The sequence below is a fragment of the Odontesthes bonariensis genome, chromosome 22, assembly GCF_027942865.1.
Source record: "Odontesthes bonariensis isolate fOdoBon6 chromosome 22, fOdoBon6.hap1, whole genome shotgun sequence".
Taxonomy (NCBI): domain Eukaryota; kingdom Metazoa; phylum Chordata; class Actinopteri; order Atheriniformes; family Atherinopsidae; genus Odontesthes; species Odontesthes bonariensis.
In genome coordinates, this window is record NC_134527.1 from 4,286,370 (window position 1) to 4,309,828 (window position 23,459).

The following is a 23,459-nucleotide window of genomic DNA, read 5'->3' on the forward strand; positions in this document are numbered from 1 at the left end:
AATACATCAACATCCGTTAAATCAAGACTCACGAGTATTTAGTTCACCGTCTTTCTTGTTTAACGTTTGTTTGTTTGAACGTTCCAGGGTCAAAAGGAAGAGCAATGACATCATGGAAGAGACCAAGTAGAAGGGTATTTAAGGCTGGACTATTGGTTTAAAGAGGGGCTGTGACCATGTGGCTGGGTGGTTTGACTCTAGTTATATTTAGTTGACCAAATTAAGCGTTCAGTTAAGATGTTTGTCAATTTTTTTTGTGTGTTGCAACATGCATTTGAGAATAAAGTCAAGGTCAAGGTAGACATCCGACTGCTGCCGCTCCGGCTTCACAACTATTTTATACAGCAACAACAATAAAGCTCAGAGATCATGAAAGATCCAGCAGGAGGCTCCCACTGTGGGGTACCTCCATACCTGTCGGCAGGAGGAGACGAACACAACTCATCAAGCTGTCAGACTGCAGCATATCTGCATGATTCATGTGGTGACACCTTGTGTTATCTAAGGGTATATAAATATATATGCATGCATGTATGTGCACCTGGCCGGTTATGTAAGCTCGTCAGACGACAACACAGACTCAGACATTTTACTGTAATTGTAGGTTGAATCTGGAACGTTCACAAGTCAATCATATTTAATGATTCTGTCGCCTCGCTGAGCGTAAAATCCAAATTAAGAGTGTTCAAGGTATGCTCGTCTGTCTGGATGCAACCCACCTGGTGCCGACTCATTCCTTTACATTCAACAAATTTATGATGAATGACTGAATCAGAATTCTTTGTTTTCAAGTGAAAGAAAAGCTATCCAATCAGCAAGTGAAAAGTAGCACAAAAAACAACAAAAATAATCAAGAATAAGAAGAAATCACATAATTGCTTTTTAAATATTCTTCTTTATCCATTCAGACTCAATTAGAAGAAAGTCAGGGCTTAATCTGGTAGATAACACCAGTAATCCACAAAGAAAAGGAAAAACAGGTGGGTAGTAACGAGTTACATTTACTTAAGTTTTTGAAATAATTATACTTCTAGGAGTAGTTTTAAGTCTCTATACTTTTTACTTTTACTTGAGTAGATGTGTGCAGCAGAAACTGTCCTCTTACTCCGCTACATTAGGCTACAATGAGCTGGTTACTTCTCTTCTTACCTCTTTGGTATTCTACGCCTCATTATTTTTATCCCCCCGCGTACGCCTCATTTTAATGTTTTATTCTGACAGAGAGAGAGACTTCCGCCAAAGGCTCTACCACCTGACTGTGTTCCACCAATCAGACGCAGCCGTGCAGTCGGGTCACGTGACCGTACTCGATCTCAGCGGCGGGACGGGTTAGCTTTAGCATTAGCAGTCGTAGCAAACAAACAAAGAAACAGATGAAAAATGTCAGAACCAACGGTGGGAAATGAAGACGCAGACGAGGCCTCATACTGAAAGCATGTTTACCTTACAAAGAGTGAGAAACAGCAGCTACATTATGTGTCTTCTGTGTCAACCAAAACAAACGCACATTTCAGCAGAAACTCAACATCTAACTTGAGGAAACATGTAGCGCTAAGTTTCCTAAACTCGTTTTTCCCCCCATGGATAGGTGAATGTTTGTTTTTTAGGTTACATATGGGTTACATATGTTTTAAACATTTCCTAAGTCTATTTTATTTTTTATTGAAGTACTTGAATTTACCTGGATTATTTCAATTTAAGCTATTTTGTAATTAATTAATTAATTAATTTTAATTTATTTCATCAATTGGATGAACTCTAATTGGCCTAAAGATGATTATTTAGTCTTTTTGTCTGTCTGATTGAATGCTTGTGTTAACAAATAAATCAGACGTTACTCAACAGTTACTCAGTACTTGAGGAGTTTTTTCACCAAGCACTTTTTTACTCTTACTCAAGTAATTATTTGGATGACTACTTTTTACTTTTACTTGAGTCGTATTACTCTGAAGTAACAGTACTTTTACTTGAGTACAATTTTTGGCTATTCTACCCACCTTTAGACTACATACATCATGCTCTGTGTACCCAAAGATGTTGAAGCGTGTCGAACATCTGGGTGGACGTTACACTTTCTAAACGTGAAAGTTGGAATATTCATATTTTGAAGTCTTGGTGAAAGGTTTTACCACATGAGGTACATTTGAGATGAACAACATGTAACACAACACACAGTTATCATTTATCAAACAAAGACTACGCAAAAGAGGCAGAAGCAACATGTAAAAACTAATCCCACCCTTACTTCTTCCATGGAAATTAAGAGGGTAAACACTTGATTAATTGATCATCAGTCAGTGTGAAACCTCTATAAAAGCAAAAGTTCTGTCAGTTTGCTGCTCTGCAGCATTCAGGTGTGTGTTAACATGATGCCAAGGAGGAAAGACATCAGCAACTGCTGCTGCCCATCAACCTGGGAAGGGTTATAAGGCCGTTTCCAAACTATCTGGAGTCCATCGTTCTACAGAGAGAAAGATTATTAACAAGTGCAAAACATTCAGGACAGCTGTCAATCTTCCCAGGAGTGGACGTCCCAGCAAGGTCACCCCAAGGTCAGAAACCCAAGAGCTACATCTCAGACTCTGCAGGCCTCAGTTAGCATGTTAAAGGTTAAAGGTCATGACAGCACAGTTAGAAAAAGACTGAACAAGTATGGCTTGTGTGGAAGGGCTGCAGGAGAAAGCCTCTTCTCTCTAAAGAGAACATGGCAGCACAGCTTAGTGCTTAGTTTGCAAAGTGGTCATAATGGTTTGGTCCTAATGCAATGCAGTGCGGTGCCATGCATTATGCTATACCAACTAACCCTGCACTTGGTGAAAACCAAACACAGCATATCAACATAAACACATCATATCAAGCACGGTGGTGGAAGGCTGATGATCTGGGCTTATCTGGTACCTGGACATCCTGCAGTCATCGATTAAACCATGAACTCTAAACTTGATTGAGACGACCTTAAAGACATTAGTATGTGAGGCAAAGGTATCTTTACTTTGAGTAAAGACTACTGAGCTGAGTGGGAGTCTGTTTCAGTAAATGAGATAAACCTTGGCTGTGTTCGAAACCGCATACTTCTCCTACTACTCCTACTAACTTTTTGAGTTAGTATGCGAGAAGTTCCTGGATGCATACTAGATTCTCCGAAATGTTGGGTATGCATCATGAGGTTACTACTCATACTCAAACTACCCAAGATGCAACGTAACGTGACGTCGCCGATCGTCATTTCCTGTCAAAACGGCAGTTTCAAGCTAGCTACAACGAGGGTAGGTTCACTTCCTGTTTTCAAAACAAAAGCACCAATTGTATGGTAATGGCTTTCCCTATGATAAAAGGCAACGGGTATTTTATTTTGTGAAAATAACCGGAAGTGCGTTGCTCACTGCGGCTAGCTTTAGTAGCGCCGAATTCGTGGGAACAAAATTGTAAATAGCCGGTATTTTGTCAGGTTTTCAATACGTTGGGGATCTAAACGACTACTTTCTCGCCTGAAAATGTTTCAAATGTTGCCAAAGTTTACAGAGTTTAGAGCTTAAGAGAAATCAGCTTCAGGCTGGCTGATTTCGGCTCGGGCAGGAGCAAAATGCATTGTGGGTAAACGCTCTGCATACTGTCTGATCGATGAGTATGCAGTATGTAGTATGTAGTATGCAGTATGCAGTATGCAGTATGTAGTATGTAGTATGCAGTATGCAGTATGCAGTATGTAGTATGTAGTATGCAGTATGTAGTATGTAGTATGCAGTATGCAGTATGCAGTATGTAGTATGTAGTATGCAGTATGCAGTATGTAGTATGTAGTATGCAGTATGCAGTATGTAGTATGTAGTATGCAGTATGTAGTATGCAGTATGTAGTATGCAGTATGCAGTATGTAGTATGCAGTATGCAGTATGTAGTATGTAGTATGCAGTATGCAGTATGCAGTATGTAGTATGTAGTATGCAGTATGCAGTATGTAGTATGTAGTATGCAGTATGCAGTATGTAGTATGTAGTATGCAGTATGCAGTATGTAGTATGTAGTATGCAGTATGCAGTATGCAGTATGTAGTATGCAGTATGCAGTATGCAGTATGCAGTATGCAGTATGCAGTATGTAGTATGCAGTATGCAGTATGCAGTATGCAGTATGTAGTATGTAGTATGCAGTATGCAGTATGTAGTATGTAGTATGCAGTATGCAGTATGCAGTATGTAGTATGTAGTATGCAGTATGCAGTATGCAGTATGTAGTATGTAGTATGCAGTATGCAGTATGCAGTATGTAGTATGCAGTATGCAGTATGCAGTATGTAGTATGTAGTATGCAGTATGCAGTATGTAGTATGTAGTATGTAGTATGCAGTATGCAGTATGTAGTATGTAGTGCTGTTGCAACTCAGTTTTCTCTTTCTAGTTTTGACAATAGTTTGCCAAATAACTTCCTACAAACGGTCAGAAAGGCTGAATCCTCCTTAAAAAAGAAACAAACACCAGAAACAAACACAACCTTGGATAAGACTCCGCTCTTTCTGTTGGTCCATACTCGGTCTGGAGGGTTCGGTATGGACTGTGTTCCAGGATTTATCCCACACCTGTAATTTTAGTCCAGACCAAACTGAGAAGTGTGAAAGCAAACCCCCTGAAAACAGTTAGAGAGATTAGTTTTCACTTAAATAGTGAAGTTCCCTTAGATATATCCGAGTATTATGCAGGTCATATATACTGGAACATAGTTTTATAATGAATTATTTTATAGTTCCAGCACTGGAGGTTATGCAAACACACACAGAGTGAATAAAAGCTCTCTTTTGTTTGACAGTTTAGACAAACCAGTCTGGTGTTGCAGACAAATGCCCAATTATCCAGTTTACCTCAGTCAGATGATTTTTCTGCCGTCTGTGAGGAAGCTGAATCACCGTCATACCACCTACTTCTATATGTTGCTGTTTTTCCCCCCCTGAACTTGTCGCTGCATGTCCTTAAATTAACTTCACACATAGTGAGCAAGAAAAGAAAGAGGAAGAAGAAGAAGAAGAAGAAGAAGAAGAAGAAGAAGAAGTGCATTCACATGCTTCTGTCTGGGCTGTCTGCATGTCCATGTGTTTGTCTTTGCATTCTGTCTGTCTGTGTGTGCCAACACACCAACACAGCACACCACCGACCACAGGAAGAGTGGGAGCGAGAGCAGAGAGGTGGACCACGGAGCGGTTAACCTCATGACATCACAAGCTGCGCAGCGATTGGCTGCCGCTGGAGGCTGTGGGGTTTATAAGCCAACCGGGAGCCTGGCTTTTTCGACAGCAGCATCTCTGGGCAGTGAGCAACATTCAAGGAAAACCCAGGAGATAAAACCAAAGAAAAACCGTCTGTGCGTTTCTGCAGCGGCCACTGAACACCTGAAGCTTCCTTCGACTGCAACCAAGGTCAGAATTAATACGGTTAGATGCTTTGTTGATGCTTTTCTGCAGCCCTGCTTGTGTGAGAGGTAATTCAAGTTAATTACAAGCTCCTGGAATTATTTATTTAGATTTTTTTAGCTTAAATATTTGCTACATGCACTTGTCCATTCACTGAAAAAAGTGACTTTTTGGTGAAGTAAACTCTATTAGAGTAACTGTCATCATTTCTACCTTGTATGTTTAAGATTCAGCAAGAACTAGAGCTTCTTAAGTAAAATTAAACATTTTATTAACGTAATACATGAATTATGGGGGAAGAGTAAGTTTTACTTAGGTTTCCTCCTACAATTTAAATGTTTAATAGTTGTATGTACATAAACCTAGAAATACTACATAAACTTTACTTTGAAAGTGTATCGTTAAAATCTACTAAGTTACTTCATAACAGCAAATACTACAGATATATAAAATTTACTTAGAATTTGGAGTAAACTGATGTTCCTGCCTATGAAAAACAAGTAGACTTTACTTAAATTGTTTAAATAAGTTAAAACTTAGATGTAATTTAGTAAATGTTATTTATTTAATATCTTCAAAACTGTTATGTTTTATGGTAAGTAAAATTTACTTGATATTGCAGCATTCAATCTTACTAAAATCAATTGAGTGCAAATACTTACAAAGGGTTTTTTAAGTAAATCTTATGAGTTGTTTTTTCAGTGTTCCTGCAATGTCTTTTCTGTTTTTTAGTTTAATTAAAGGGATTTTTACTAATAGAACATGCAATCATGTTCTATAAAGCAATCAACAGTGTTTTATTACATAATCCCAATGTTACCTTTCAAAAAAAAGAAGTGTAAAGAAACATAACCATCCTTCCACCAAACTTTAAAACCCAGCATCTAATTAATGCTCCTCTGCCTGAAAAGGAGCTAAACTGTGCAGCCAAGTTGCATTTAGAGGGGCTGGAAGCATATAACTAGAGGTTGCTCTGGCAGGAAGTAAAGACGATGGTTTTGGAAGAATTTGTTGGCATGTAGAACATATTCCTGTTTGATTGCTTCTTGCAACATTGTGAACACAGAAAATCAAAATAAAGAAAAACCTTTAGCTTTGAAATGAGCCCAAAATATCATCTGAAAAAAAAAAATCAATTAAAAGAGTTTTGCATGATTATTTCAACTAAAATTTATAGAAGATTTTTACAGATTCTCACATATATGCTCTGACACGGCTATAAATGATAAGTTTCTCTAGTTTATTACAGTTATTGTGAGTTATTTCATTGTCTTTGTACGTTCTGAAGCTGAAGCTAGAGCAGCCTTGTATGATCAAATTTTAAAATAGCCTTATATCTTCGTCTGATCTCTGACTGAAGTTTAAATGTTCCTTTTAAGAAAGAAACCGAGTGAAAACTGTGCAAAATCTGTCAGTAATAAATGTTACATTGGAGTTCTTCTCTCACCTGTACCTGGGACAGTTGGAGGCATCATAGTGGACCCAGCTGAGGATCTTAGTTACCAAAGTCCTCAACATTTTCCCTGTATCTTCATTAAAAGGCTTAGGTCCAAAAGTCCAAAAAGAAGGAGCCTATAGTGCAGGTGCTTTCAAACAAAATGCTATGACTAACTTTAATTTCAGTTATCTTCATATAAAGTGCATTAAATAGGCACCATCAAACATTTAGGATACATGTCTCCACTTATGTTACGCTAATTAGCTAGCTTTAGCGTCTTATTTACTGTATCTAATAGTGAATGAGAAGCTAACGCTAGCAGCAGTCTGTAGCGTACAACCGTGAGGGGATCAAAACTCGTGTCTACTTCTCAGCAAAAAGGGAAATAAGCGTGTTTTCTACAATATTGAATTTTAAAAAACTCTTAAAATATTGTTTTAAGTTATGTTATGTTACGCTAATTAGCTAGCATTAGCGTCTTATTGACTGTAGCTAATAGTGAATGAGAAGCTAACGCTAGCGGCAGTCTGTAGCGTACAACCATGAGGGGATTAAAAGTTGTGTCTACTTCTCAGCAAAAAAGAGAAATATTCTAGAAAACACGCTTTTAACTGTCACAGAATCATAGCTAACCAATCGTTACTCTAACTTTCTCATCACATGAACCCTCAAACAGCCTTTTTGAGGAGAACTGAACACCAGACAAGACTATCCTTGTTTTGAAGGTCTCAAACTTGGTCAGATATACAGAAAGTTCACATACACGATGACAATTCCTACAACAGCACTTTTTGTAGATTGTTTTAACTCTAAAACCAGAACTTCTTTCTCAAATAGCTCTACGATAAATGCGCTCACTCTCCAGACTCTCACAATCCCAAGTCCTCATAAAGTCGGAAGTCCAAAAATACGCATGTAGTCTTATGGGCGTCTGTCATGTTTTGCCTGCCATGTGGCTTTCCAGTTATAACCCCGTGAATTACACACTATAGGAAGAGTCCATCATTAAAGATAGAAGCAGGAACCCAATCTGTTCCTCCCGCAGGACACGGAAATAAGAAACGTGTTACAACGAGCAGAAAGAGGATAAAAAGAAATGCAATTCAAGAAAAGGGTCAAAAATTATCAACAAATGCCATCAAAAGACCAAAAATCAACAAGGAACCACACTATTCCTATCAGAGGACTTCACTACAGAAGGAAAAACGTTAATCTACAGCTGAGATTTGCACAGAATTTGAGGATTTCTTCTCATTTCTATGCATTGATGTCTGATTTTTTTCCTTCACAAGGCATCTTGGTCAAAAAGAGCATAAGGCAGGATGTCAAATGGTAAACCAGACTCAGACTGGAGTAGCCCCCCCACCACCACCACACACTAATTTCAGCTTTTTCACAATCATACCCGTTATTTTCTCACATCTTTTGGATCCGAATCAGCCGGAAACCTCCTGCCTCATAGTTTAAGAAACCACGTTTCTGAACGATGTGATTTTCTGGCTCTGATGACAGAGAAAATGTTTAACTATATTGAATTGGATATATATATATATATATATAACTGCTCATTTTGGTCTGTAATTAAGGCCTTAATGACTTCCTGTGACATACCGAGGCTAGATAGAAGTCATGTGACCGTGCAGCCTCCATTTTTAGGAAGGAATTTGGGTGCGAGACGTGAGCTCGTTTTGAGTTTGACAGGTCATTGTGTTTCCTGTGAAGTTACGACCTTTCGGAGATGGAGGAGCTCGGCGTCGTGTGATTATGTTTAATTGCTTTACATTGTGATACAGCGATGTTTCATTGTGACGTTAATCTGTTTTCTCAGACACCAAACTGTGACACAATGAAAGTGGCCGTTGTTTTTGTTCTGCTCTTCGCCACAGTTCTCTGTCGACCGGTGAGTCGGCCTTTTCTTAGACCAAATTTGGTCAATTCCATGCTACACGAGGATTTTTTTACCATTTATTTTGGTGCATTTACTGAATATCCGTTTATTTATTTGTTCGACTTTTAGGCGAGAAAGGTTTCCGACAGCAGTTCAGACAGCTCTGAGGAAGTGGTGAGTTTTTAAAAAGAGTAAAAGGGGTGAAGAGGTGGAGACAGAAGGGGAGACGGGGAGACTTTCATGGTATTTGTGTTGTCCACAGGTGAGGCGACCAGCTGCTCCAGCTGTTTCTGAGACAAAAGCAGCACCTGTGCAGGTAAAACATTCCTTCACTTCACACTTTTATTATTCTACGGAAGCGTATTGCATTCACTTAAAAAAAAAAAAAAAACTCAGGTTTTTCTTTCTAATTTATTTTTTGGTTTGTTTTTCGGGGTAATTTTTTCTCTTTTTCTGTATAATTTATTTTTTGGTTTGTTTTTCTGGCTATTTTTTCTGTTTTTCGTGGTAATTTGTTTTTTAGTTCAGAAAGCAACAATCAACGCATTCATTCCTTTATGAGGGCTCAATTTAATGGAAGCAAACATGACTGGTTTGTTTAGTTTAATCAAGTTTTACTTTGACCTGGGTTTAAAATTACGCTTCCGTATTATTCTGTGTCTTACCGTCTTTAGTCCATATCAGGCCTAGGAGAGCCCCTAAAGGCCACAGATTCACTGCATATCCAGGGTTTCGTAGTTTCAAATTAAACAGAAAGTAAGCGGAAAATATATAAGCTCCAAACTAAACACATTAAAGTGTAAAAAAAAAAAAAGCATAAAAACTCACAATGCAGAAAAAGTTGCACTGATGAAGTTTGTAATATATAAAAAAGTTAAATATTTATGTTTTATCATGTTTGACTTGATTATTCAATTAAATTTTAAGTACAGTAGCTGCTCACCACAAGTTATTCATATTATTAAATGGATTTATCCTCTTAAATCAAACCAATGAACTGTAAATGTTGATGTCCTGCAGGACTCTCTTTCTGATATTTTACACTTCCTACACGTTTAGCATGAAGTCAAACCTTTTTTTCTTTCTAAAATCTGTTGGCAAGCTTTCTTATTCAGCACATTTTTGTACATTTCTGTATAAAAATTCAGCTTGCTGAAATGTAAAAGGAGTTTTAACAGTGTTTACTGTCATAGTTTATTTATAGAGCACATTTAAAACAACCTCAGTCAACCAAAGTGCTGCACAGAAGCAAAAGCATCATAAAAATAATCATGAACACTACAACAACAAATACAACACAAGGGATACTAATCATTCAATATAAAACTAATTAAGATTAAAAGTGAAAATAAAAGAGAGTAAAAGGGATAAAAAGAAAGCGAGAGAGCCAAGATTCAGCTCAGCTGGGAGTGAGACCGAGGTCCTGCCAGGAGCAGCTGGTTTGACCACCAAAGTGCCCGAGCAGAACTGTAGAAGCTCTGATAAATAAGGTGGTGCCAAACCATTTACACATTTAAAAGCAATTAATAAAACCTTAAACTGAATCCCAACATTAACAGGCAGCCAGTGTGAAGAGGCGAGGACCAGGGGTGATGTGCTCAGGCCTTTTCTTTCCAGTCAGCGGCAGCATTTAGAAAAAATCAAAGTCTTACGAAGTATATTTGTCTCATTTCTAGTACAAATATCTCATTACACTTAATATCAGACACAACTGCCTAACAAGCACCATTTCAGCCAGATATAGGGACTTGTTTGAAGACAATACATCTGGAATATCTTAAATGAAAAAGTCTTAAAAACAAATAGTTTTGAGTCACATATCATATGAAACAAGCTTTTTTTGACATTTAAAGAGGTTTTTAAGCTAATTTCAAGATCACTTTTATCTCAAAAGTCCTAAATATCAAGAAATCTTGACAAGCCGATTTTCACTAGTTCCATTGGCAGATTTAATGCTTATTTCAAGCAAAAACGTCTTTTATTTGTTGTTTTTTTTACTTCTTTTTGGAGGGGCACTTTTTCCAGTATGAGCTTTCGCTTTTGCCAACAGTCTGAGTTGAAAGAAGCTTGTCTTGACTATATGGGATATCCGTTTATCAAACCTGAAGTTACTTTCTAGGATAACTCCAAGGTTCCTTGCAAAAGGATGACAATGAAACTTAAGGGAGCCAATAGCGCCGTCACATCCATCGAGCAGATTTTAAATAAACTGCATCTCTGATCTTGCAGAATGTCGTAGCAGCAGCGGCGGCGGCCGGCTCAGACGAGAGCAGTGACACTTCAGACGAGGACAACGTAAGAGGCCCTTAAAATGTTTCAGTTTAACGTCTGCATCTTACAGTTCTGGGGAAGTTTTTCCAACTTTACACGTCAATGGTTTCTGCAGGCGGCGGCAGCACCAAAGGCTCTGATGGAGGTCAAAGCTGACGACACGGGCGCCACTCCGACCCCAGACACCGCCTCTGTTGACAGTGACGACAGTGATGATGACGACGATGATGAAGCAGAGGAGAATGTGAGTAAAATTAGCTTAGCTTAGCAACCACAGTTATTTAAAGAGTAATAAATGTTGCAAGAACTTAAAAAACAAAAGAAATATGTCCATATATGCACTACATCAACTTTTAGAGCCATTATAGTATCGGAATTAACAATTTAGGAATGTAGCACAAGGTTGGGAACGCAAACTAGGGCTGTGTTCGAAACCGCATTCTACATACTGCATACTGCATACTGCATACTGCATACTGCATACTGCATACTACATACTGCATACTCATCGATCAGACAGTATGCAGAGCGTTTACCCACAATGCATTCCTTTACTGCCCGAGCCGAAATCAGCCGGCCTGAAGCTGATTTCCCTTAAGCTCTAAACTCTGTAAACTTTAGCAACATTTGAAACATTTTCAGGTGAGAAAGTAGTCGTTTAGATCCCCAACGTGTTGAAAACCTGACAAAATACCGGCTGTTTACAATTTTGTTCCCACGAATTCGGCGCTACTAAAGCTAGCCGCAGTGAGCAACGCACTTCCGGTTATTTTCACAAAATAAAATACCCGTTGCCTTTTATCATAGGGAAAGCCATTAGGATACAATTGGTGCTTTTGTTTTGAAAACAGGAAGTGAACCTACCCTCGTCGTAGCTAGCTTGAAACTGCCGTTTTGACAGGAAATGACGATCGGCGACGTCACGTTACGTTGCATCTTGGGTAGTTTGAGTATGAGTAGTAACCTCATGATGCATACCCAACATTTCGGAGAATCTAGTATGCATCCGGGAACAAAGTCAGTATGAGTAGTAGGAGAAGTATACGGTTTCGAACACAGCCTAGGACAAATTTTACAAGAGGAAATATGGAGTTTTGATGCTGGGGAGATTTAAAACGGAAATGCACATGCATGACAGACCACAGCCGTGTAATTACGAGCCTGATATGAGCGCAAGAGACCAGGAAGAAACAAGCATGAGGAGAAATATCATCCATCAGACCAACATTTTAGAGGAGAACTGCGATGCAAGCTAACGATTGCTAATGTTGCATTCACAGTACTTTAAAGTTTTCGATCCCACATCAGAGTGTAACAGCAACAGAGGTTGTTGTTTGCTTCTGGAACATTAAAGAGGACCAAAAACAGAAAAGAATGCCCAAAGTCCAGGATAAAGGAGCTTATTCGTCTCATCACACTGTATAAAAAGTGATGCTAGGTCTATACAGGGCTTACTTCCTGTCTCTGTTAGGCCGTTGATCCCTGGGTCTCATCATTGCTCGATGTCCAAGCAATCAGACTCAAACTATTCTGGCTTTTACATCCTATTCAACTAAAAACCCTATGACCAGTAAAGTATGCAGTGTTCTGAACTGCAGTTGCATGAAATATTTTACATCGAAAACTAACTTTTTTCACATTTTCATAAAACATAACTTGATTTCTAACGATGACAAGCTAGTAATTTTAAAAACTTACATCTTCAGGAAGCCGAAGAAGAGGAAGATGAATCCAGCGACAGCTCGGACTCGGAGTCGGGGGAGTCCTCCACTCCCGTCACCGTCACCCCTGTGGTGGTCACAGATGACCCCATCGCTGAAACCACCGTAGACACCATCCTGCCGACCATCGTCACCGACGTCGATTCCGGCCGCGGTGACAGTTTGGGAGGTTACCCCGGCGACTACAAGTCGATCATTTATGTAGAAGAGAAATCCTACCACAAGATCCCCGTTCCCTACAAGTCCTACGAGATTGTTGGAAAAAAGGTGGCGTATGACATGATGGACGGCAACGAGGTGGAGAAGTCGCCAAAGGCGTACAAGGTACAGGTCAGCTTCTTCTATTAAATCCATAGAGCAGTGATACTCACTATTTTTTTCACAAGAGCCACATTGGCAGAGCAAAATCAAGGGAAGAGACACTTTTACGACAACATACTAAAGTTCCTTTTTGCAAATATGCATTTCTACATATAAAACAGAAACAACACAGCCAATATATTTTCAATTAAGACCACATTTGCCTTTATACTGGGATGAGCGGAAGCTGGCGTGCATGTCCTCGACTTTCTTCATGTTGTATTTGTAGTTTGTTGTTGTAATCATAGTGAGACATTCAGGATGAGCATGGTTTTTGTGCTGGTTTTTGCCCTTTTTTAATTAAAAACCGATCCATTGTGCCTGCATCTGGCGCTGGCTAAAGGAGCTAGCGTGCGCTGCGGTCAAGTGTGAGGTGGTTAAAGCGGGCTGCGTTGCCAGGTTTAACAGTGTGCCCCCTTTAGGAAACACCATTAAGCCTTAATTAATACTTAATAAAAATACTTACATACTACAAAAACACAAACTTAATAAAAATACTTAATACTGTGCAGTGCAACTGCTCATTTTGCACTAATAACATTTGCACAAATATCATCATAGTACAATATATTGTAAATGATCCATATACCCTATATTTCTTATTGGTTCAGTCTGCTCAGTTAAATTTATTTTTACCTTTATTGTTAAATGTACAAATCTGTTTTTATTTAGTTTACTGATGTTTATTATTATTATTATTACTATTATTATTATTATTTACCCTACTCTTCATACTGTAGATTTGTTTATAGCTGATGTTTATTCTCTATTTTTATTCTATTCTATTTGCTTGTTTTTCCTTTAATTGTTTACATATCTTTTATACTGTACGCTGCTGCAACACAATAATTTCCCAAATTGGGATGAATAAAGTACTTATCTATCTATTCGCTGTGTGTTATTTGAAAAAATGTATTGTTATTGTTACCATATTGTTATAAGCTACTATGCGAGTGCGAGCTGCCAATTAGAGCTTGAGGAGCCGCATAATGAGTATCTCTGCCTTAGATTTTCCATTCGTGCAGTTTTGTATGTGCTGTGGACCTTCAAATAAACAATTCCTCCCGTTTCTCCTCTGATCTCCAGGCTTTTCAGGTCCACTCGGATCTCCTGGAGGAGGACACCAGCACCCCGGAGGTGGAGAGCCAGGGCCTGGATGCCTCCTCCGGCTTATCCCAGGACATCAGCCCCCGCCAGGCCTCCCTTCCAGAGGAGGAGGAGAGCACGAGCACCAATGACGCCACAGCCAGCGAGAGCGAGAGCAGCAGCACTCCGGAGGAAGAGGAAGAGGAGAGCGCCAGCACCAACAGCGACAGCGCCAGCGCCAGCCAGGAGACCGAGGACGAGGCGAGCCAGAGCAGCGAGGAGGCCACGGCCACGCCCGGAGCCGCCGACAGCGATTCGGATGAAAGTGACAGTGCTGAGAGTGACTCAGATGAGGAAGGGGCAGGACCCGACACCACAACTGACATGCCAGTGGTAATCGCTGCCAAATAAGCCCCACCAACTCAGGAAATGGAGTGGAAGATGGTGTCGTTATGCATCCAGGTGTGAGGACCTCCATCCCGGGCCACTTCCTGACCCCCTGCGGGGTCAAACAGGGAAAACCACCGCTTAATTATTAATGATTTCAATGTGTTCAGCCAATATTTCTGTGTATCTCTTAAGAAAACAAAACGTTTTTTCCTGTGGGTTTATTCAAATAAACCAACAACTTGTGCATTCTGATGTGTAGTGGTACTAACGAGCCCCATGTTTGATGCTGCAGGGGTTAAAAGAGGTTAAAAATGACGCCTGCTACCTGCAACAGGAGGTTAACCGACCCCTTTCCTTTCCTTGTCAATGTTACTGTAAGGTACAAAGTCAAAACTGGGGAAGAACAAATCAAAGACTGATATCTGACACCAGCACAACATGCATTTAAACATTAATCAATAACTGCTGCATGCAAACCACTGTTTTGTGCTTCTAAAATAAAAGAAACAAACGCAGGTAATCGAATTACTTGTAATTCTTTTGAGCATAACAGAATTAACTTGAAGCCAAAATGTGGCTCAGCTTTCTCGCTCGCCGATATGAAACTTTGCTGGTGTTGATAGAAGGAAATAAAGACAGAAACGTACCATCCATTACAGAGTTCAGTCGGCACACATCCGTTACGGTCCTGTTCATTTGCACAGTTTCTACCAACACTACATGTTGTTTGTCCCATGTTGTTACTGTAATGTATCATATTGTACCATTTCTAAAATATAAATAAAGTTCTTTTTCATATAAAGAGATACCAGTCGTTTCAATTTTCATTTTAGCTGAATAATCTGGCAAAATAGAGGCCTTAGTCAGTACAGTAAGCGAGACATGGGAGAGTCGCAAAACAACACAAAATTACCCAAAAAAGATTAAAATATCAGGTGAAGTCGAGACTGTAAAGCCTGTTTTCCACTGGTCAAAAAACTCATGGTTAACCACTATCATCTGGCTTCTGAATGCAGTGCGAAAATGATTCATCTCCATTCGGTTCCATATTGGTGCACAGTTAACTAATGCATAAGCCAATTCCAATGAGGATGCTGCGGGTCGTAGTTTCTCATTACAAATAAACAGGTTCCCCCGACCACAACATCTCACGAGGAGGCTCTGAAACTGAGCAAAAACTGAGCAAAAACACAGATACAATCAGAGGAGATTGATTTTACCATCTACAACAGCGGTCCCCGACCGTTTTTGCACCACGGACCGGTTTAATGGCAGACAATATTTTCAAGGACCGGCCTTTAAGGCATGCCGGATAAATACAACAAAGTAAAATGATACAACCAACACAAAAACTGTGGTATTTTGTAGGGCTGGGCAACGATTAAAATGTTTAATTAATCACATGATTTCCCTGATTAATCATAATTAATCGCATTTGTCCACAAAATCCAAAAATGAATCCAAAAGTAGTGTATAGCTTTTAGCATTTAGCTTCATTTTAAATGTGCTGCCATATGAATGAAAGTGCCATAACATTTGTTGTGCAAACACACTTTTAACATCAGCATCTTTCTGTAGTTTTTATGTAGAAGCCTCGCTCCACTGTCTGTTTCCTTGAATGACTTGCTGCTATCAGTTGTGTGTTTTGCCTTTAAGTGATATTTTAGACTGGAACTACTACGCTGAGAAGACATGTATTTGATCTAGGCAAGGCAAGGCAATTTTATTTATAGAGCACAATTCATACACAGGGCAATACAAAGTGCTTTACAGCTACATAAAATCACAAGAAGGCAATAAAACCATTAAAAAGGAATAAAAAAAATAAAAGAAAGAAATTTAAAACCCATTAAAATAATCATTAATGAATTAAAAAGCAAAGAGTGCAGATAAAATACTTTCAGGTGTCATATGCACAGCTAAATAGAACTTTTTTCAGCCTGGATTTAAACATTGTCAGAGTTGAGGCCTGTCTCACATCTTCTGGAAGACTGTTCCAGATTTTAGGAGCATAAAACTGAAACGCAGCCTCACCTTGTTTAGTCCTGACTCTGGGCACCAGCAGGAGACCCCTCCCTGAGGTTCTCAGAGCCCGAGTTGGTTCACATGGCTCTAACATGTCAGAGATGTACTTTGGCGCTTGACCATGAAGAGACTTGTACCCGAGCAGAGCTGTTTTAAAGTCTATTCTCTGAGCGACAGGAAGCCAGTGCAGAGACCTGAGCACTGGACTAATATGGTCGTATTTCCTGGTTCTAGTCAGGACTCGATCTACCAACGCAGACGGTACTAATATTGTTTTGGTTTATCACCTTGGTCAGCCAGCACTAGAAAGTAACATGGAAACCACGCAGATCATTGACTCGTCAGAGACGATAACGTATAGCAGCTACATCTGGGCAGCAGCAGAGAGCTCCTGAACACATTAATACTGTTCTGAAATTCGCACAACTATTTGCATGGATTACAAATCTTAAAACACAATTTAGAAGTGCGAATTTACACATGCAACACAAACAAATTTTGCGTAGTGAAGTCAGGTGGTAAAATGTTAACTATTTGACACTTAGACATAGGAAATACCTCTGTTTGTGTGGGTTCTTACTTCGCTCTTTAAGGCAATTTTGTTTATAATTAATATCATATTGCAAATCCGAGACCATGGTCCTTGGCCGGAAAAGGGTGGAATGCCCTCTCCGAGTCGGGAATGAGATCCTTCCCCAAGTGGAGGAGTTCAAGTATCTCGGGGTCTTGTTCACGAGTGAGGGACGAATGGAGCAGGAGATTGACAGACGGATCGGTGCGGCGTCTGCAGTGATGCGGGCTCTGCACCGGCCCGTCGTGGTGAAGAAGGAGCTGAGCCAGAAGGCCAAGCTCTCGATTTACCGGTCAATCTATGTTTCTACCCTCACCTATGGTCACGAGCTGTGGGTAGTGACCGAAAGAACGAGATCGCGAATACAAGCGGCCGAAATGAGTTTCCTCCGCAGGGTGTCTGGGCTCTCCCTTAGAGATAGGGTGAGAAGCTCGGTCATCCGGGAGGGGCTCGGAGTAGAACCGCTGCTCCTCCGCATCGAGAGGAGTCAGATGAGGTGGCTCGGGCATCTGGTTAGGATGCCTCCTGGACGCCTCCCTGGTGAGGTGTTCCGGCCCGTCCCACTGGGAGGAGGCCCCGGGGAAGACCCAGGACACGTTGGAGAGACTATGTCTCTCGGCTGGCCTGGGAACGCCTCGGGGTCCCCCCAGAAGAGCTGGAGGAAGTGGCCGGGGACAGGGACGTCTGGGTCTCTTTGCTCAAGCTGCTGCCCCCGCAAACCGATCCCCGGACCAGCGGAAGATGATGGATGGATGGATGGATGGATTGCAAAGTATGTTGTTTTTGTAAATTCAACATGTGAACTACATTCCAAAGAATTAAGTGCAGGTTTCTTTGTAACTTTGGCCATTAGGCGGCGGTGTTGTAGGAATAAAAATGTCGCCAGAGACATCATTCTGCCCGTTTGCTATGGATGGAACTGTTAAATTCTTAACAATTCCGGTTCCGTTATCGATATCGCTTATCGATTCGCTTCCTTATCGATTGTCATGCAGTTATTTATAGTACAATTATAGTACAAATGGCTTTGGTTGCAGTAACACTTTAATTTAAAGTATGCACCAACATTTTTAATATTCTAATTTTCAGTTGAGCCATGCCAGACAATAAGCAGCAAAATATCCTACCGACATTCAGGGGCTTCCACCGCTAAGTTGTGCAAACCTTTCACCACAAATGTAGTAACTGCTCGGTGACATTCATCTATTTTCTTATGAAAGGTGTAGCTACAGGTATGTATTAACTAAATGTTAATATCAGATGGAAATTATTCATACAGCATGTCACAAACATTGTTACAACCAACAGGACCTGGAAGTTTTACGTTATCTGGGACTTTGGAGACGGAAGCCGCTGTCCCGCGAGAGTCGCCGCCATCACTTAGCAGCGCGTCAAAGACTTTACATTCGTGCAAACTAGTAACTGCATGCTGTGAGGTCAAATGTTTCAGCATGTTGGAGGTATTTCCCCTTCTGATGTGATCACAGCTCCGCAGGTGTTGCAGCTGGCACTAGTTTTGTCCTCTTTGGTGAAATATAACCAAACTTTGGAGCACTTCTGCCTCGCCGCCATGTTGGAAACGTTCTGAGCCAAAATTCGAAGCGCGCACGTGACGTCATCGCGCACATGCGTCAGACGTTAGCGGAGCCTATAAAAAGGATCGTTAAGGCAGGCGCATTAACGAAGCTCGGTGCCTGTTCCTCCTGTTTGCGATGGACAGTGCTGGAAATTTACAATTTACAACTTGTCAACAGAATCAGACAAAAACTGATGTGAAATTTCAGTAGATGTAAAAAAAAAAAATTAAAAAAATGCAAATATATCCAGTTATTTTATATATAAGCTCCCCGTCCAGCTGCGTCTTATTTCTGACCTGGGCCTCTTCACATCTAGGCTAAAAAGCTACTTATTTAGGATTGCTTTTAATACCCAGTAGTATGATGACACTTTTATCTTATTTGATTTTGTTGTATTTTATTGCTTTCACTGTTTTTTTATTGTTTTATTTGTTTTTACTTATTCTTCTCTTTATTTATTACCTGCTGTAAAGCACTTTGGTACACCGTAAGGATTGTCTGTAAGGGGCTGTATAAATAAAGTACATTTACATTTACATTTACTTTGTCTTTTTTAATATTTTCCCTGTTTATAGCTTGTACCCTCGTGCCATATTTTCTGACATTTTAGTTTTTTATTGGTTTTGCCTTTTCCTAGAACAACTTTGACCGTCATTCATTAATTTTCTATGCCAGCTCAGCAGTCCATCACAGGGCCAATGCAGAAACAAGTGAGACAAACAACTGTCCACGCTTCAAAAGCTTGCTGTTGTGAGTGTTTTTTTTTTTTTTGTCATGTCAAACAAAAGATGAGAAGATTGCAACATCTGCATGCAATGTTCAGAGTTGGCTTTCTTGACATTGAATTGCTGCAAAAACTCCAGCAACCAAGTAGTCATACCAAGAGCATGTCTTACTGCCTTATTTTCTTTGGCATTAGATGGACTGGATTTCCTTTATGAATGCAAAGAAAATAATCTTGTGTTATTATTCCTTGCTGCCACTTACTCAAGTGTTTTCATACCGTCACCCTAATTGATATTTATGTATTAATATGAGGACAGGAGTGACACTAGAGGACACCCCTAGAGGTCGTCCATGCCAATACAAATCAGTTAAAGGGACCTGAACAATATCAGACAGGTGCTTTTAATGTTAGATAGATAGATAGATAGATAGATAGATAGATAGATAGATAGATAGATAGATAGATAGATAGATAGATAGATAGATAGATAGATAGATACTTTATTTATCCCGAAGGAAATTCAAGCTCCATGTCAGACATTGTTTTAGGCCCAAATGGTCACTGTCCTGAATATAAAGCTGGTCCACTTTGCAACCCTTCCTTCTTCTCTACTGACAGGTAGAGATGTTGAATGCAACCATGAAAGGAGAAATACGCAGCTTCTGTCTCGATTCCCTCCCTCCTCTCAAACGCAGCACAGACCAAATAAGTGCAGACTGATTACAGGTTTCGCAGCGTCAGCGCCATCAGACTGCGGTTGTGAAGCCCCTCGGGAGGAAAGACGAGACGGACAAAGACATGTCGAGACGGATGCTGCTCTTGCATCACATTTGACATTTTAATGTAAACATTTGCATGCTGCACGATTTCAAGAGCAATATGTGTGTTTCATGCAGCAATGAGCATGAATCTTCTATTCTGTATATTCTGCATATTGCTATGCTAAAATATTACAGAGTCAAATACAAACTGTTGGCTTTAATTTGGAAGCATAGATATTAACTCTTGGCCCTGTGATGGATTGGCAACCGGTCCAGGGTGTCACCCGCCTCTCGCCCAATAGGCTCCAGCCCCCCCGCGACCCCACAATTGGATGAAGAGGGTATAGATAATGGATGGAAGGAAATATAAACTCTATGCTGCTTCAGTGAGCTTATCTTTCTCTGAAAATTAGGGCTGGGCGAGTTAACTCGTTATTATCGCGTTAACTCGCTCATTATTAAACGCCGATAAATATTTTATCGTGCATTAACGCAGTTTATTTATTTTATTCATTTTATTTTGTAAAAGTCTGTTGCTGTCTGCTGCAGAACAGGAAAAGAAAGTAATCGGCGGATCCACCAAACATGGAGAAGGGTACGGAACCTTTACTCGGCCATTTTCATGTTAAAGTTCTTCCAGACGGCGGAGTCGACAGAACCAAAGTCATCTGTAAACACTGCCAAGTTGAATTGTCTTCTCAGCGTAGTAGTTCCAGTCTAAAATATCACTTAAAGGCAAAACACACAACTGATAGCAGCAAGTCATTCAAGGAAACAGACAGTGGAGCGAGGCTTCTACATAAAAACTACAGAAAGATGCTGATGTTAAAAGTGTGTTTGCACAACAAATGTTATGGCACTTTCATTCATATGGCAGCACATTTAAAATAAAACTAAATGCTAAAAGCTATACACTACTTTTGAATTCATCTTTGGATTTTGCGTACAAATGCGATTAATCAGGGAAATAATGTCATTAATTAGATTAAACATTTTAATCGTTGCCCAGCCCTACTGAAAATACATAACCATAACATGAACTATTTAGAACTAAAGCAGTTCTTTATCTTGTTATTTGTACTGTAAGATCATTTTCAAACATAGATTTGTCGATTGAATGAGATCTTCCAGGCAATAAAAAATGTTTACAGGCCCAGAACCTGTTTGTAAACCTCAGCAGATTTATACTGTAGTGGATGATCTTCTCCACTAGATGGCGATGAGCAACTGAAACATCTTTAAAAAGGGCCGGTACACCCACCGAACACAACATTTTATCCATCCATCCATCTTCTTAACCGCTTAGTCCACATGGGATCGCGGTACAACATTTTATGACACAGTGAAATCACACAAAGTAAACAGGAAATCTATGAACAAAGAACAAAGTGTGAAGAGCAGTAAGTGAGAGGAGGAAGTGACTAAGTCCTGTAAAGGTGATCTCACTCTCTCTGCTCGGCTTCCTGCCTAAACCACCTTCAGAAACCCCCTCTTACAATAATCCTGCATGTTTTTTTTTGGGTTATGTCTGTACATTTAACAACATTGCAGAACTCCATTTCCTTCAAGCTGAATGGATTCTGCATGTTTTTTTGGGTGAACAAAAGTCTCTTAATTGCAGATTCTTTGTGGGATTGAGGTCATTCCAAAAAATTTAAATTAAGGCTGGGCGAGTTAACTCGTTATTATCGCGTTAACGCGGTAATTATTTAACGACGATAAATATGTTATTGCGCATTAACGCATGTTTTATTTATTTATTTATTTTAAATTGGAAAAAAATTGGAAAAACAATTTTGGGGGGGCTTTTGTAACTTTAATGGATCGGAAAGTTCAGAGAGACAGGAAGCAGGTGGCAGAGAGAGGGGGAACGACACGCAGCACAGGCTTTTATTTTGTAAAAGTCTGTTGCTCACAGGCTTTTATTTTGTAAAAGTCTGTTGCTGTCTGCTGCGGAACAGGAAAAGAAAGTAATCGGCGGATCCACCAAACATGGAGAAGGGTACGGAACTTTTACTCGGCCATTTTCATTTTAAAGTTCTTCCAGACGGCGGAGTCGACAGAACCAAAGTCATCTGTAAACACTGCCAAGTTGAATTGTCTTCTCAGCGTAGTAGTTCCAGTCTAAAATATCACTTAAAGGCAAAACACACAACTGATAGCAGCAAGTCATTCAAGGAGACTTGAATGACTTTTCTCTCCCTTCGTATCACTGCCTGCTGCCGCCTGCCGACAGCCGCGCCTGTTACGGTGTTTGCTGCTCGGTCTGCACTTCGGTCTACACAGCAGGCAGTGATACGAAGGGAGAGAAAATAGGGCCAAGCGATTGTGAGGTCTGACTTTTCCTGGAGAACGGTTTTGTGATGCAAATGTATTACTCTGTTGAACGCATATTGTTTTGAGAAGCAAAACGCTTTATTTTCGGGACCCTAGCAAACTAGCCGGACTACTTTCATCAACACCAAAACGAGGCTGGAACTCTGCTCACAGGACGCAGCAGGGGGTAAGAAGATGTTCATAAATGATGTTGCTGATATGGGATGTCATACAGCTTCATGTCAAAAGAGGCGAACTATCCCTTTAATAACTCAGTCTGATTGTAATTTAGCCAATTATCCGATCCTTTCAGTGCCATGTGACCCCACTGAGTGTCAGGGCTCCGGGCCTTGTTGATAAGGCGAGTGGCGGATGGGAAGAAACTGTTCTTGTGGCGTGAGGTTTTGGTCCTGATGGAGCGCAGACTCCTGCCAGAGGGGAGCGTCTGAAAGAGTTTCAGACCGGGGTGAGAGGGATCAGTCACAATCCTCCCTGTACGCCTCAGAGTCCTGGAGGCGTACAGGTCCTGGCAGAGATGGAAGCTCGCAGCCAATCACCTGACACGCCGCAGTCTGGCCTCGTCCTTGGCAGTGGCAGCAGCGTCCCAGATGGTGATGGAAGAGGTGAGGATGGACTCAACGATGGAGGAGTAGAAGTGCACAATCATTGTCCTTGGCAGGTTGAATTTCTTCAGCTGTTTAGCTTCTTGGCTTTTTGTGGAAAGTTTGCACAACAGGAAATGAGGGCAAAGAGAAGGGGGGATGGACTGAACCAGGAACGGCTGCGTGAGGGAGCTTCCCCCTCTGCATAACCCAGGGATGTCCACATCCGGTCCTCCAGGGCCGCTGTCCTCACTGGAAGAAATCTAAATCTTACCAAGTATATTTGTCTCATTGAGTATCTCATTACACTTAATATAAGACACAA

At 40.4% G+C, this 23,459-nt stretch overlaps 1 protein-coding gene across 2 annotated transcripts; it reads left to right on the forward strand.

The window, feature by feature from the left end:
* The first annotated feature begins 5,286 nt into the window (after positions 1-5,286).
* spp1 (secreted phosphoprotein 1) lies at positions 5,287-15,315 on the forward strand. 2 transcript variants are annotated; one of them, XM_075455359.1, is made up of 8 exons: positions 5,287-5,407; positions 8,668-8,739; positions 8,857-8,901; positions 8,990-9,043; positions 10,957-11,022; positions 11,114-11,242; positions 12,705-13,049; positions 14,166-15,315. In XM_075455359.1, the coding sequence occupies exons 2-8, from the start codon at positions 8,686-8,688 to the stop codon at positions 14,574-14,576; spliced, it is 1,104 nt and encodes a 367-aa protein (XP_075311474.1). In that variant the 5' UTR covers positions 5,287-5,407; positions 8,668-8,685; the 3' UTR covers positions 14,577-15,315. The 2 variants fall into 2 exon arrangements, with proteins under 2 accessions (XP_075311474.1, XP_075311475.1); XM_075455360.1 differs by having other exon boundaries at positions 12,705-13,043.
* The last annotated feature ends 8,144 nt before the right edge of the window (positions 15,316-23,459 follow it).